Below are 16,129 nucleotides of genomic sequence, written 5' to 3'. Positions count from 1 at the left end.
ATCTTGGTTGTAAAAGCAGTTTATGGGTGTAGCTTGTTGGTGGTATAGAGCAGAGTGACCTCCAGGGCATGCATGGTGTTCCTCTGGAGCACAGACAGCCTCTGCTGACGTGCGAGGTTGATGTCTTCTGCATGAACTTTTGTAATGAATCTGCCCTTCTGTATTTTTCTGCAGTGCTGTGATTTTTGATAAGACGTTGCTTTTATCAGAGGGTTGTAGCCGGGCGAGGGTGAAATGTATTTCTCCATGATGTAGGTGGCTTTGTTGGCTTTTCCCCCTTTTGTTTGAGTATAGAGGTCCAATCTGTGGGGGGTCAAACCCAATAAACACTGAGGAGTTGGTGCCAAGTGGAGATGTATTTACTGAAGCCCCCTCTGTTTTTCCCCCACTCCTGTCCATTTGTAACCGGCCCGCCACCCCCCTCCACCCATCCTCCAGCTTTCCAGCAGTTCCTAGCCTGCAGCCCTCCTGTATTTGTGGAGCCATCACAGTCAGAGGTAGGCAGCAGACACATTCTTCGCAGCCCTGCTGATTGGATCGAGCACTTTATTTGCTCTGAGACAGACGTTGGACTTGTCAAACAGACTCATATTTCTGTTTATTTTCGGAGTACTCAGCCCTGCTACAGTGTCTGTCTACGTGAGTGTTCACCATGACCAGCAAGGTGTCACAGTACAAAATGTTAATTAAGTCAACCTTCCTTTGTGGATGAAGTTTCCCAACATTTCCTGTAGGGATTTCATTGCTCTTGAACTACATGTTAACTGCATATTTGACAGAGTGCTCTGCGCTAAAATGTGGACGTCTTCCCCCCCGATACTCTCAGGAGTGACTTAAGAATGTTATCTAACACAGATTCTGCAAAGTATATAATCATTTTCTAGGAACCTTCGCACGTCCAATCTTTATCAGTCGAAAAAATCTAGTTTTTTTTCACCCTCTTCTGGCGTCGAGAGTAATTGCACAATTGCTGTTGACACATGCATGTGAACTCACCTCTAATCAGGACTGTCAGCTTGTGTGATAAGAGCTAAGCAAAGACAGACCGATGGTTTGTTACATATGCTCATTTGGAAACAACAGGCACTTCCAAAAGATCTGGAAGGTTCTCTAGTTTGAACTGTCACCATCTATCATGACCTTTAACCAATCAGATGAATGAAGCCAGAGAGGAAGCGGCTGCTGCAGTTTCTAAGGAAGTCACATTTAGACCCACTGTTAATGGGTTATTGGTGTGTCATTAGACACACCAATAACCCATTAACTCCTTGCAGGACACTGATTGGTGGATCAGCCACAAACATGTAGCCTGGAACCTCTACCTATTGCAAAAGGCCCGCTTCCCAGGGCTGGTGTAGGAGGAGACATTTATTTCCTTCAAATGATTCTAGTTAGCTAACAGAAGTTTCCACTGGTGTGGCTGAAAGAAGTGAAGAAGTGACCGAGGGCAGGGCAGATGTCGCCTTACTTCTTTTGGACAGATGGAATGTTGGTCTTATAAGTAAGCCATGTAGCCATTTTACATACTCTACCTGAATAATTTGACATTTTCTTGGAACTGTTGAAGTTTCTGGTGCTGTTAAGAGCAAGAAGTTCCCTTTACCTCCTTTGTCAGATTCAAAACCCAAAGTTCATTCTTGTACTTTAACATCTTGGACCTTGTTTTTCAACCACTAGTGCAGGAATGTCAACCAAATTTTGTCATTGGTGTGAGTCATAGCTGTGTTTATTGTGTTGTGCCGTGTTCCCTTCCTGCCTGCAGGGGGCGCAGGTTGTGTGTTTGGTTGTTCTTGCAGGTGGCATTGGGGGTGTTGGTGGGAGGAGGTCGGTGCACATTTTAAACCCGCCTTTATGCAGCCACCAACGCTCTCCGTGCCTTGCTGTGCCATGCCTGAGATCATCTTTAACTGTCATTTATACTGAATTTTAGCTGCGATGGCTTTTGATCAAATCAAGTATATTTGACCAGCTGGCTGTAAGGGTGTCACCTTTTCTGCCTTGGGGTTAAAATAAATCCATACTTGCCATTGGAAAAAGAATCTGGAGCACTGGATTTTGGGAGCTGGAAAAGAGAAGAGTCATCGTTTGTGTTATGCTCAGGCCATGACAATTGAAAACTGACATAATGCGAAATATGGAAATATTTACCTGCTTCTAATGCTTGATAACTCATGAATTCATTTGGTAATTTAAACAAATGTTATTTTCCATGTAAAAGTCCTGTACATACTTCAAAGGACCTGAGTAAACACTGATAAATTCATGATGAGATGTATCCACAGACATCTACATGAGCTGTAGTTTTTTCTAAAAAAATGAATAAATAATGAGCTTCACTAGAAAGCAAATTACAGAGAAATCTGCTTAATGAGTCTCTTCTCAGGCATGTGTAATTACATGCAGCAGCTCTCCATAACATCATTATTTTTCACACACACCATATGCTTTTACCAGGCTGAAGACACTCACACAGTGTGCTGCACTTTCAGTCTTTCTCTGTTAGTGTAACCCTGGCCGGGCTGCCTCTCCCGCCCTACTTATGCTAGTAAAATAGTCCATGCAGGACATTCTCCACCTCGCAGCCCTGATATCCTGGGAGCCCCGAGTGAAAGGAGCCTGACGGCGCAGCAAGTTTGGCTGAAACAGCTCTTTTTACCGAGGCAGACTGCCAGATCCTTGCGGTCTGTGTGGTGCGTGCGCGGGTCTCCAGATCTGCTACTGTTAACTGTGCGCGCCTTCACATTGACCTACTTCTCAACATTTATGTAATCCTAAAGCTGATGGGGGGGATTGCAGAAGACGGGGGGAATGTCATGGCTTCGTTAACCACAGGTATGTTTCAGCACACAGCGAGGATTTGTTTGGACAGTGCAGGGATGGGCCGCTGAGGGTTTGTTTTCTCTTGGCTGCTACTAAATGACTTGTCATTTCATACTATCGTTGCAGGCTGCGACAGTGTTAACCCTCGCAGTTAGCGTCCATGAGGAATGTGCCATTTGACCACCATGACGGCATCAGACTGGGGCCATTTTTTCCATGTATGCACCCACCTGTGTGACTTATGTGTGAGTGCCACAAAGGACTGGGGGGAAAAATACATTAAGATTTTTTTTACAGTGTGCAGCTTCTGTGAGTGTTCACATATTATAGCTTTCTCCCTAATGGCGGCCATTTATTCCAACCATCAAGGTGTACTCAGTGAAACCGCTGCCCAGCTTTTGGCAGATCCATAGATGAAGTCTTTACTCCTGTTGGCAAACAAAGAGCGCCATCTTTCTGGTTTTTACCTGACGTCAGAGACTTAATACCTGAAAGCGTCTGATAGCCTTATCTATGTGCATAGCTAATGAGCGTTCATTTTGAATTCCACTCGGTCGATTGCCCTGAAATGCATCCGTCATTATTCCCATTTTGTTCTCGGCCGGTCTTTGAACTTTTGTCTGCATTAGGCCTCTGCTATCTGTTACCACCATCATCATCTGTGTCCAAAACCTCGGCTGTGACGCACAGAGCTCACCGGTGTGTCCATATGTCGGTACAAACACATCACTTTTCTCTTTGTTTTTGCACGATTCTCGAATCAGACTGATCATAATAAAGTCCTCTCCAATTCAAAAGCTGCTGAGTTCAGAACTTTTTCACTTTTCCTCCAGCTGCTGTCTGCAGCTGTCAGTTATTGTTACTTTGCTAACATGCACTGCATGTACAGTTGGTTTCCTACTAAGCTTGTGGTCTGTTTTAAAACAAGATGTCAGGGACACGTTTTTTGACTTTTTGCTTGTGCTATCTCCACCAGCAACTTATGCAACTAATTGCCTGTGGATATCAGGAAAACGTTGCCGTTCCACAGAGGCTTCGACTTCTCTGTATGACCAGGAGTTCTCTCAGGTACCTACTAGGTAGCATCAGTCTATTAACTACTTGTAGTGCCAGCCTAAATGGAGCGGGGATCAGACTTTAAATTGAAATTTTTACTGTCTTTAAGCTCATTAACTGCCCAACAACCAGATATTTTTGCACATAATTGTGGAGACCAATTAAATTTATTAGGTCACCAGTAACACAAGTCCAAGTGGATCGTCCATGATGTACAGCAGGAACAGATTTGCCGTCATGTCGTCCATTTTTTAACGGTAAATTATTTTATTGGATATGTGAGACCTCAGGGTCTTTATTCATTCTGTGCCACTTTAATTGTGTACATTATAAATTGACAAACAATGGCAGTGAACGGTCATTCAGAGAGGTTAATCTCCTTGTGTGCGAGGCTGAGAGGAATGCTGTATCACCATTATGCTGGAGCGTGGGACTCTGTTGCCTGGTGTAGGGAGGCTAGGATGACCCTCAGGAATGCTATTGTTGTGAACCCTATTCCCTCTCCAAATGCACCGTGCTCTATCAGACTGATGGTCCTTTTTAGCAGAATGCGATATCCACGGGTACCAGGGGCGAGAGAAGGGAGAATTGGTCCATAAAAAGCCCCAAATAAAAGGCTGTTCTCTCTGCTCCGTCTCCCCTGTCCTGTGCTGGAACGGCAGGAATGTGGCAGGCAGACCGGCTGGCCCTCGGAGCCTTCAGCCTCTAATGAATTTTAAAAGGCCTTTTTCATTCAAAGCAGGGTGCTGGCTAACAGCATGTCGCCTGGCCAAGCACTCAGGGGAAAAAAAGAGGAGAGAGGAGAGAAGTAGGAGCACAGGGTGGGCGGGCGGAGGGACGGAGGGAACTGGCAAAGTGAGTTGGCATCTAGGCAGGGGTGGGTATTGGGTGTCTCTCACAGTGAGAGATAATAGGCCACTCTGCATGAGAAGTCACTGTAGGAGCATTCTTGACCCTGCCACGAGGGTCCAAGAAGAATAGAGGGAATATGAGCGACAAAGAAAGTGAGAGGAGGCGGCGAGGAGGAGAAAAATGGTCAGAGATACCCCAGCACATAAAAAAGGAGTCTGGTAAAGGAGTAGTGCAACATTTTGTCCATGAGATAATGTAGTTTATTCATCAAGTAGATGAATCACTTGAAGAATATTGCCAGGTGGAGTCGATGCTGATGGTTCCAAGTTCATGTGAGGCCTTGTGCTGCCAGTAGTGAATGGCTGCAGAGACACACACCTCTGTGTGTTCTTCTGTCTTTAAAAGAACACTAAGACAAAACAACTTACAGAGACAGATTTGTAGTGGTTATTCTTTCAGTACGTACTTCTTTCCTAACTCTGGAAGAATGATGTGCAATGTGTCGATGTGATGGCACCAGTGATGCTGGTGTGTGTGTGTGTGATTATTCATGTGTTTTTGAATGTGCTTTGGATTTCTATATTCTCACCAATTGGCCCAGAGGCGATGATGTTTTAAATCCTTCATAGCCCAGGCTTACTTATACGATGTTGCCAGAGGCCTACAGCTCGTCCATGGTGATTCCCAGCTGATTCTCTAAAAGAAAACTTGGCTGTGTGTTGTTTTTAGTGTAGCGTCTGAACAGTCACGGTGCACTGCGTCCCTTCATGTGTGCAACTTGTCTGTCCTCGTTTTTCATTTTGTTTCTTCTTCAAATATTTCAGCTGAATTTTATGGCTCCATGTGGAAAGCCTTACCCCCCACACACACACACAGCAGATACCACACTGTTATCTCTGTATATATAGGGGCTGTTATGTTGGTCACCTCCAGTGATGTCAGAGGAAATGCCAGAGTGCTGAGGTAAACATACAGTGGAGCAGAATCCTGGGAAGATGACCATTGGTGTTTCTGAAGGCTCCTGTGTGCCAGGGAGGAAATGCTGCCTGATGTGCGGGGCCCCAGTGCATAAATACCAAATCTTTTTGCAGCTGGAGCAAAAGATCTTTGGCTTTTGTTGTGATTAGGACAGATGTGCTCACATGATTTTTATAAATAAGAGGTCTGAATCCACTCATCTGACAGATCGTTTATGATGAATCATTGGTGGCTCTAGAATAACTTAACGGGGGCCCCGCTGAGATTCCACTGCAGTGACACACAAAGACACACACGTGACTTGAATCATAAACATCAAAAGTTCCGGCTCACCCATCTGGATTGTTCCTCAGAACCTGACCCAACCTTTTCCCCCACAAAACATATCTACAAACGTAACTAAATGAAAAGCAGCAGAGTGTCTTGGCGACGCACAAAGAAAAAAAACGAGCAGGATTTACTGTTACCTATATTTAATGTGCTGCATGCTGCTGCTGTCAAAGCTTTTAAGAAACCACTAATGAATTTGTGAACCCAGTTTTTTGGAAGGACACCGTGTTCCTATTGCTTAACTGAAGCAAGAAAGATGAGCAGCACGTCTGCTGTGAAGATGAAACATGTAGGAGGAAAGTTTAGGATTAGTCTGCGGGATTCCACTGCCCTACTTCTTGAAATGGAAAACTGCCATTGTGCTTCTGAGCCACGGGGTCGTAAGGCCATTTAAAGAAGCAGCTACCACAGTGAAAACAATGAATGAATCAGTCCTGCAGTGTTTGTGTGAGAGGACAATACACATGTTTGCCTCTGCTGCGTTATCTGGGAGTGCACGCGGCCGTCTTACCTGTATGACCTCATGGTGCGGCCGTTTCCCCCACATGAGGAGAAGCAGAAGCATTGTGTTGGCATGAAAAAGCACAGTGAGCGGGCTGAGGTCATAGTGAGATAGGGCTGGTGGAAACACTGATGCTCTCGCTAACATGACTTCTCCCGCAGGAACCCCAAAAAACAGGACAGTAAAAATCTCACTGGGCGGTCAGACAGACAAAAAAAAAAAATCACCTCTCCAGTAGAGAAGACCTGCAGCTGGACTCCCCGTGATTTTCCATCAGCGGATGCGTTTCATAATGCTATATGCTAATGTTATCCGCGTGGCAGCCATGCCTGCACTTCCTTCCTATAAATATATGAAAGACAGATGATCCAGAACAGGAGGACAGGAAGAGGCCTTTGCAGAGTTTGTCCTGGCCCGTCAGCGAGCGCCGCCTCGTAAAAAACTCTTAACATACTTCCTAAAAAATGACATCACTTCACAGCTCAGTGAAGTGATGTCATCGCAACCTGTCGGAGAGAAAAGGTTTGGTTTCATTACGCTTCAGCTCAGCCGCCACCCAGTGATCTCCACCATGTTGACTGATTACAGGTGGAGCGCGTCCTCGTCCCCTCCTCTCTGTGTGTGTGTTACATCAGCTGATGGTTTATTTTCTCTGTGTGTTTGTTTCAGACTGAGGCCATGAAGGATGCTCTGAAGGATCTGAATCTGAACATTGTGGAGATGACGGATGAGAATGCAACACTGGACGGAGGCGACGTCCTGTTCACAGGCAGGTTGCACTGACCACTCACTCACTAGAGTATTGATCAGCAGTTACTGCTGCATCAAGGAGAAGGGCGTTCAAATGTAATCAGGCTGCATCATGCTTCAAATCAGCATCAGTACATCTGCTCCAAGATCTGTTTATATGCATCTAAATGACTTCAACAGCCAATGGAAACTTACATATTGTCTGGAAATGTAGAAGATTTGACACTGTTGTTATGAAATGTATACTTCATAAGCTACAATTTTCATTATAAAATGCAATTTCACTATGAGTGCTTGTTTAGCTGCTATTAAAGGTTAAGTTGTGATATTTTACCACCGGAAAGAGAAAAGGGCTGTGGTGTTTAGCATTACAAACACATGATCAGGTGCATCCAAGTGAGGCTAAACGTCCTAACATAAACTGGTCAGAATATATAAAGTGTTTTCACACAAACCTTTAGAAACAAAGCTCGGCTGTGCTCAGACGTCCCATCTATCCATCTATCCATCCATCCATTCATTTTCTACCGCTTATCCGGGGTTGGGTCGTGGGGGCAGCAGTCTAAGCAGGGACACCCAGACTTCCCTCTCACCAGACACTTCCTCCAGCTCTTCTGGGGGAATCCCGAGGCGTTCCCAGGCCAGCCGAGAGACATAGTCTCTCCACCGCGTCCTGGGTCTTCCCCAGGGCCTCCTCCCAGTGGAACATGCCCGGAACACCTCCCCAGGGAGGCCTCCAGGAGGCATCCGAACCAGATGCCCAAGCCACCTCAGCTGGCTCCTCTCGATGTGGAGGAGCAGCAGCTCCACTCTGAGCTCCTCTCGGGTGACCGAGCTCCTCACCCTATCTCTAAGGGAGCGCCCAGCCACCCTTGGAAGTAAAAGCTCATTTCGGCCGCTTGTATTCGCGATCTCATTCTTTCGGTCACTACCCAGAGCTCATGACCATAGGTGAGGGTAGGAATGTAGATTGACCACGACCACGACGGACCGGTACAGCGGCCGCATTACTGCGGAGGCCGCACCGATCCGCCTGTCAATCTCCCACTCCATTTTCCTGGTTTTCTGGTATTACGACTCATTAAAAAGAACCCGACCGCAGCCGACACCCACACCGCTGCCATCCCTGACCGGCAGCATCTCATACTGTGGTCATATAAGTAGCCTGAAATCTACATATTTAAAGTGTGATTTGTAGTTTGAAGCACTTTGTTTCGTAACAATGTTACACATTTCCTCTTTGACCTTCCAAAACACACAAAAACAAAGCTTTATATTAAATAAACGGTACAGTGATGGAAACCTGACCTGATTACAGGTTAGTAATATAAAAAGCGTGCGATCTGTCAGGGATTCCCTTCATGTTTCCACAGTGAGGATACAAACTGCGTCTCGTGCAGCTAGCAGGAAACTTTTACAAGCTAGGGTGCTTTAGTTAGATTTGTAGCAGGGCAGGATTTCAACAGGTTTTTTTTTTTATTTTGTTCATGAGTCCATTTTCCACTGATTCCCTGTGTAGGTATTTGTCCTCAGTGTAGCCTTTCCACAATGCAAAACCTCTCTTATCATGCTAATCTGGGTGAAAAGCCCTTCTGATTGGCTGGCAGGTGTCCACTTGTTGCTGTCTCCTTCCACCTTGCACTGAATGCATGGTACCTGCAGTGTTATTGCCTTCCCTTCATATTGGAATATTCCGGCCCTCACTAGACATGCAAACAGCAGAATGTCTCCAGCTCACGGACAGACTGAGCCGATGATTGCGTGTCTGTGAGCGTGCATCTGTGTTTTGGGATCCTCCACACAAGCATTCCTCTGTTCGACCTCGATGACCCGGCGCTTCGGTGCACCAATGCCCCCCCCCCTTCGAAAATAATCCGTAGCTCAAACACTGTGCACAGCTGATATATTCCTCTGACATGGAGTAATAAAATTGATGAAGGCAGAGAATCAAGAACTTTATTAGATTTTCTGTACATTCTGTTGCCGCCGTGTGGTCGGTTAAAATGTGGGTCAGTGTCTTCTACACATCGGGCCACTAGGAAAAAGCATAGTACGCCTAATTGGGTTTCTAGACGCTGGCTCTGTGCAGCCGTTCCTTCCAGCTGAAATGGGTTTCACATGGCAGGGCTAAACATTTCCTGTTGGCAGGGCCGCGGCTAATGGCTCATATTGTAAAGGCTCAGCAGCAACATTAGGAGACCATCCCTGAGCTCAGTGTGCTGCCGCAGCCTCGCCAGGCATTCGGGGATCGGTCTGTTTGTGCCTCATGGTACTGACCACAGTTGGCCTGCCTTTCACAGGCATGCACGCTGTGCAGCTCCTGGAGCTTCACATGCTGGCTCTGTTTGTTTATTTAGACTTTGTCATTCCAGATTCAAATCCTATTCAGACGTCATTTTTTTGACACATGATTCTTTCTGCAGGTAGAGAGTTCTTTGTGGGCCTTTCCAAACGCACCAATCAAAGAGGAGCAGAGATCCTCGCAGATGCTTTTAAGGTGAGTTGATGAAGTGTAAATCAGTCTGAATTTACAGTTTATGTTTTGGGTTGAAGTCCCTGCTGCTGTCATTATGAAATGGTTTCTTTTGGTTGCAGTTTGCTGCTTCACCACTAGATGTCACTAGATCTGGTCCACTGGTCCTTTAAAACCTATATTGTTGCTGTTTTTGGCCACTTGCAGGCAGCTGCGGGATCATGTTGTGGCTGTTAACGTGCCGTAACATGTCATCATAAGCCTGTTTACAATTTTTGGAAAGACCGTTAATGTTTCTTTAAAAAAACAACAATAGTGAAAAGATTTCAACACTCGTCAATACCAGAGAAAACTTTTTTAATATAAAGACATTTATATCCTTAGCTAAAGTAAAGGTACACAAATGCTGAGCCTTTACAGACACACACACACACACACACACACCACAAAAAGGAAATAAATTAATAATTGTGTTATCAATCATAAAAGCTTTAGACCAGGAAGGTAATAATATCATCACTCCATCCATCTTGCTTTTTTTTCCTTTCTGTTCGACCTCCTCTTTTCTATAATTTCATTTCTTCCTCCATCCATCTCTGCCCCTCCCACACCACCCTTTTTACTTCATTATATCTGTCCTCCATCCATCCACCTCTGCCTCCGTTTCTTCCTCCGCTGCTTTCCTGTCTGTGTATGATGTCTTTGTGGGCCATAGAAAACATATGAACAGTCACACACTGGGAGTCAGATCGATGACAAAAAATGACATTATTGTAGGAAACAGCTGTGAGCTTGTGAACAACAGCCTGGAGTGGCACGATTGTCATCTACTGACATAAAAGTGTGAAATAGTTGTACGATCAAAAAAGTATTTCTGCTTTGTTAGTCGGCATCAGCGAAGCGGAGCTCTTTGAGATTATTGATTGGCGCAGCTGTTAAATAAAAACTCCCAGTGGTGATTAGTCTTTAGTTTGTGGGTCCGGGCCTCAGCTGGGTCTGAGGCACTTTTAATCAGCTGTTGATAAAAACCTCTGACTCCTCCGTTCACAGTGATTAAACATGTAGTTGATGACCCACAATATTAAAAAAAAAGAGGTGATCTGGGGGCACAAACATGCTTCTCATTAATTATTTAGTGGATAATTTATGACTTTATTAATTATTCAAATCAATCAGGATATTTCTCACAGTTCTTATAGGATGCTGATGAGATAATTCAATAAATCCAAGACATGACAGTACCTTGGTGATGTTGGCCTGTCCCTGTATCTCTTTATCTCTGTGGCTTGACGTTAATAACAACAGCCAAGCTCACCAAAGCCCACTCCCACACCCAAAGAAAATATTTCCACAAATATCCAAAGCATCGTTTAAAGTACAGATTTGTTTCAGGGCATGCTGGGTGAAAACAGGGTCACAGTGGTGTGTCTCAGACACACACACACAGACTGATCCGATCTTTGTTGCCTGCTGTTATCGTTAAGTGAAGAAATTCTGCAGACTTATGTGTCCCGCTTTCGAAATCCCTCTGAGGAGCCATGACAAAGCCGAAAATCTGACTGACATATGAGTTCAGAGGTGGGTCGCGACGTCAAGAGTTCAACACGTATAACAGTAACCTGAATGGCCTGAGTGCAGCGCCTCCATCCTCCCATCTGTGTCTGATTTGAACTCCTCATGATGGATTCCTCTGTGTTTTCTGTTATCTTTGATAAGGCGGGACTTAATGATGCGTCTCTGGCATACGACACTAGGAAAAATCACTTGAGCATCCATTATTGTTTTTTCCGCTTCTTATCAGATTGATTGCTGCTGTCACTGTTGTTTTTTCCTTTCATTATCAAATTAAGGATCATTTTGTTGCCAGGTCCGTTTAGCACTCAACAACTGCGTGCAGATGTTGAAGCTCCGTTCTATACGGTCCTTGCAGAGGTCAGCGTAATTGGTGCTACTGATGGAATCGGTTTATTCAGGAAGTAATGCGCACATTAAACCACTTATTTTCCGTTATAGCTGAGATGTGTCGACTCCTCGTTTCCATCAATGAGACGGAAAACATCCATTTGCCTCGGAAGCTCCCCGTTTACTCCCTTAGGAATTATACCTCGATAAGGAGAAAAGTATGTAGTTGAATTTCTAATTTTACACTGAAACTTCCTGTTCAAGGATAAGAAATGAATGAAGATCAGATTACTTTATTCCCAGCTGTCCTCAACAAGTGCCAAGAGTGTAGAGATCAGGAAAACATTAAGTTCCTGACATGATGAAGTGCCAAGTTGCCTGTTCTGTTGTTGTTGTTCGGTCACATGTTAAGCGTGCTGTGATTGAGCAGTAATGATGCAGGCCAAATAATGACCTGAAAAGTGTTAACACACGCTGAAATGGAAAATGTCACGTCGGAGTGTAACGACGGAAAACGTACACAATACTTCAAAAAGTTTTATGAAGCTAGAAGCTATAAAAACCCATTCAAAACATATTATGTGATTAAGAAAACACATGGACGTCAGTTGGAGAAGTTATTATCTCAGGATTTATACGGTCATATAAACGTATTCACATAGATTCAGGAAGGAAAATAAGCTTAAAGTCTCACATCCTATCATAATTCAAATTATAGCTGGGTATCACTGCGAGGTTTACACATCTCAGTAGGGCCAAAGTCTGACTTTATTCATTCTCTGAAGACTTCCACTGTCACAAAAGATTGAGTCCTTGCATCAAATGCTCACTCAATCATATTTTAAGTAGGAAATTCCTCAGAAAGTCTAAATAAAGCCACTGCTAGAATAATGTTGTTTTGACGAGGCAAGCTGTAATTCTTCAGATGTGGACTTCAGGCTCTTAATTCTTGCAAAGATGACAGCTTTCAACTGATGTTTTAATGAAGGATGTGAGTCCAAAATCAACCGCTGAAGGCTGAGGATAAATATAACACTATACAGTTGTACACATATGATCCTGTTCTGCAGGAAAAGAGGAGCCATATATCTGTCAGTTTGGATGCACTTTGCTAGTTGAACACAGGTTCTGAGGCCCTGAAGAAAAGAAAGCTGGTAGTTACATGAACATTAAATCCTCCGTCATATATTTCACTGCTGTGTTCTGGATTTCCAGGCAGCAGAGTTTCAATCTTTAAAGCAGAATATGATGTAAGGTTGTAAATCTTTGACGTCCAGAAAGAGATCCGCAGCAGCAATGATGTCATCGTCGACATGGCAACCTGCTGAGCTCCTTCGTCATGTTTGGGAAGAGGGTGGAAAGTCAGGTGAACTGGGTGGATGCTGGAGGAGTTCAGGGTAGCGTGTGGGGTAGAACGTGGTCCTGGTTAAAGAGCACGCCTCAGTGTTCAACACCGAATTGTGTTGATTTACTCCGAGCAATAGTGAGACACTTTCCCTGTTCATCTACCATTAGCGCTCCCATTGGATCCCAGAAAACAGAGGCCACTACCTCAATGCACACACGTGGCTTTCTTATAGGAGCTGGAGACTCTGGGTATTTCATCATCAAAACCTGTTCTTTGCTCAGTGGAAATAAACCATTGTGTTCTTCAGTGTCATGTCGTGGGGAGACTCTGGCCTTTCTGGGTAGAGGTCATCTTTCAGCAGTCTTCACCGTGCTTTAAAGAAGGAGCACGCTCCGTTAGTGTTGACACCATGTCTAGAGGTATCTGCTAAAGATTCCCTTTCAGTCTGTGCTAATCTGCATGAGTGATAGTAAAACATAGATGGACTTAAACTTCCTTAAGTTAAATGAGAACAAAACAAAACCTGATCTAGTTCAGGTCCTATTGCCAGCTCCCTTGGTCCACTTGCACCTCACATGGGATCCCATGCTAGGAATCTTGATTGTTGATGGTGTTTTTAAGCTTGACACACAGGTCTGCTTGGTGGTCAAGTCTAGCTTCTTTCAGCTAAGACCTATTGCCAAGGTCAAACCATATCGTTCCTCGATCTCATTCAAAATCTAGAGGAGTCCGGGCCTCGTCAGTTGCAGCTTCCACTCTGTGGAACGCTCTACCTCTCCACTCTTAAATCCCTTACTCAAGACCCACTTTGGCAGAGTACAGGCACCTCTATGCTTTTATGTTGTACCTTTGTTTTATTCCGGTTTGTGTTGTTACTGTAAAGCACTTTGGGAGGCCTTGGCTTTATAAATGTGCTATAAAAATACGATGTCTTGGATGACAAGTCTTTGTAACAATGGACTATACCCCGCACATACACACCGACTGTTTACATGCAGTAACAGTAACTGCAATGCTGTTTATCTATTTATTTCTTTATGCACCTTAATATCCAATCCAATACCTGCACATGTACAATTGTTTACCTCCTGACAGTTTTTGCACTATGATTCATTCTCTGCTCAATTTGCACAACAGCTGATGTAGCACACATGCACATTTATATGTATATAGCTTCATTTACTTCCATAGTTTATATTCTGTGTGCTTATTTGCATCTTTTTGCTCTGCAAATTGTTCTTTTGCAAATTATTCTATTTTGACTTCTTAAAGCTTTATGGCATTCAGTGTGAGATTTTACTGTGCATATGACAATAAACGCTTTGAATCTTTGAATCTTTGGAAATGACCTCAGAGTGAATGTAAAATACCTTCAAAAGTTACTGACTTTAAACTTTCTATATTGACTGAGAGCTGATGTGTGCACGTATTTAACAAGAGCTCCTACTACCCTGGAGAAAATTAGAATTTAAACCCAAGCTTCCAGGGAACTCCTGGAATCAGTGGCAGTTATTAAAGCGTTATACACAGTGTAACAACTTCTAATAACAGCATTTGGTATGCAGACATCTTGCAGCCAGAAAAGGTGTCTCAGATCCCATTATCTTTCCGACATTCCTGTGGTTGTGTCCGTTTAGATCGATGTTGTAGTGTGAAGGACAGTGAAAGAGTTGTACCACCTGTGTGTGCGCGCCCTGTCTTTATCGTTGTGTAATTAGACTGTGTTTCACAGGACTATGCTGTCTCCACTGTGCCTGTGATGGAAGGGCTGCACCTGAAGAGCTTCTGCAGCATGGGAGGACCAGGCCTCATTATCATCGGCTCCAGTGAGCCAGCACAGAAAGCCCTCAAAGTATGTATGTATGTGTGTTTGTGTGTGTGCTATGTATCTAATGCATGTATGTACACGATGCATTCCCCCAGCTGTAACCACGGAAACCACTGAATCGGTGTATTAGCATTGTTTTTATTATGATGACGCACGTTGACGCAGCGGATCCCGACAGTATGAACAGCCCCGTCCTTTTATTTCTCTGAGAAGTATTCAGCAAGAATAACATGACAAGACAGAACATGGCACGTGTTTACTCAGCGCAGTCTCCCTTACTTACAGCACGATGGCTGCTTCCCACTGCAAACACATTGGAACCACCTGCCACCCTAATCCACCCTCATTAATTCATATTCTTGGCTAATCTGGAGGGGATTGCCCTCCGGCACACACACACACACACACACACACACACACACACACACACACACTCCAGCTTCACTTAGGAAGGTGTTGTCCTTCCATTAAACAGCTTGAGTTCGTTACAGCATGAAAAGGCTTCAGAATTGATCAAGCACCATAGAAACAACAGAAGCCCAGGGGATGCTGGGACACAACAGGAGAGGGAGTGATAAATCTCAGCCCATCCCTCAAATGGAATCATCCTTAAAATTCCCAAGCATGCTGTGGAAGACATATTTACAGACACACACATTGTGTGTGTTGCACATAATTGCATAAGTATGAAGACTTGCACACATGCACTCTTGGCCTTGACGGATCCTATCTGGCACCATATGCCTCTTGGTGTGATATCGCCCTCTACTGGCCCTACACTGTAAAGTGAAAAGAAGGCAATTAAAAGCCGACCATCAGACAGCAAATCCTGATGAGGATAAACTACTTGAGAGGTCAGACTTGTTGTTTTTAAGCCTGTTTGCATTGCTGAAGTGTTCACAAGACGCCAAAGAATCCACACACAAGAACATAAGCTAATGAATTTTATATTCCAGCATCGACTCATTAGGATCCCTGCCTGTTTGATCGCCCCTGTAATTAGCTACTGGAGCGGAGGAGTGGCCCCCGCTAGCGAGACTTAATGACAGACCGCTCGCTTTCTAATTACGGCTTACGTCACCCTCTCCTGCAGCAATTAGCTCCTGTTTTAAAGGACTTTTTAACAACCCTGGATTTGTAATTAGGTAATGTTCTCTTTGTGGGGGGAGTGAGATCGTAAGAACAGTTTTAATGAATTCAGACTGCCTGCTTTGGATGTGGATGCAGCTCTCATGGCAGTGAGGCTCCTTGGAACAAAGACAAATTAAAGTTAGAGCCCAACTAATTGAT

The 16,129-nt window shown here is 44.3% G+C and overlaps 1 protein-coding gene across 3 annotated transcripts in view; it reads left to right on the top strand.

Annotated features, from left to right (window-relative positions):
* The window catches only part of ddah1 (dimethylarginine dimethylaminohydrolase 1), a 71,598-nt gene that overhangs the window by 44,794 nt on the left and 10,675 nt on the right, over positions 1–16,129 (top strand). For all 3 annotated transcript variants that reach the window (XM_028403153.1, XM_028403152.1, XM_028403151.1), the window contains 3 exons: positions 7,208–7,307; positions 9,712–9,785; positions 14,744–14,863. In XM_028403153.1, coding sequence (XP_028258954.1) covers positions 7,208–7,307; positions 9,712–9,785; positions 14,744–14,863 — 294 coding nt within the window. The remainder of the gene's footprint in view (positions 1–7,207; positions 7,308–9,711; positions 9,786–14,743; positions 14,864–16,129) is intronic.

Source organism: Parambassis ranga, chromosome 4 (assembly GCF_900634625.1).
Source record: "Parambassis ranga chromosome 4, fParRan2.1, whole genome shotgun sequence".
Classification (NCBI taxonomy): domain Eukaryota; kingdom Metazoa; phylum Chordata; class Actinopteri; family Ambassidae; genus Parambassis; species Parambassis ranga.
This window is presented reverse-complemented; position numbering and strand designations above follow the sequence as displayed.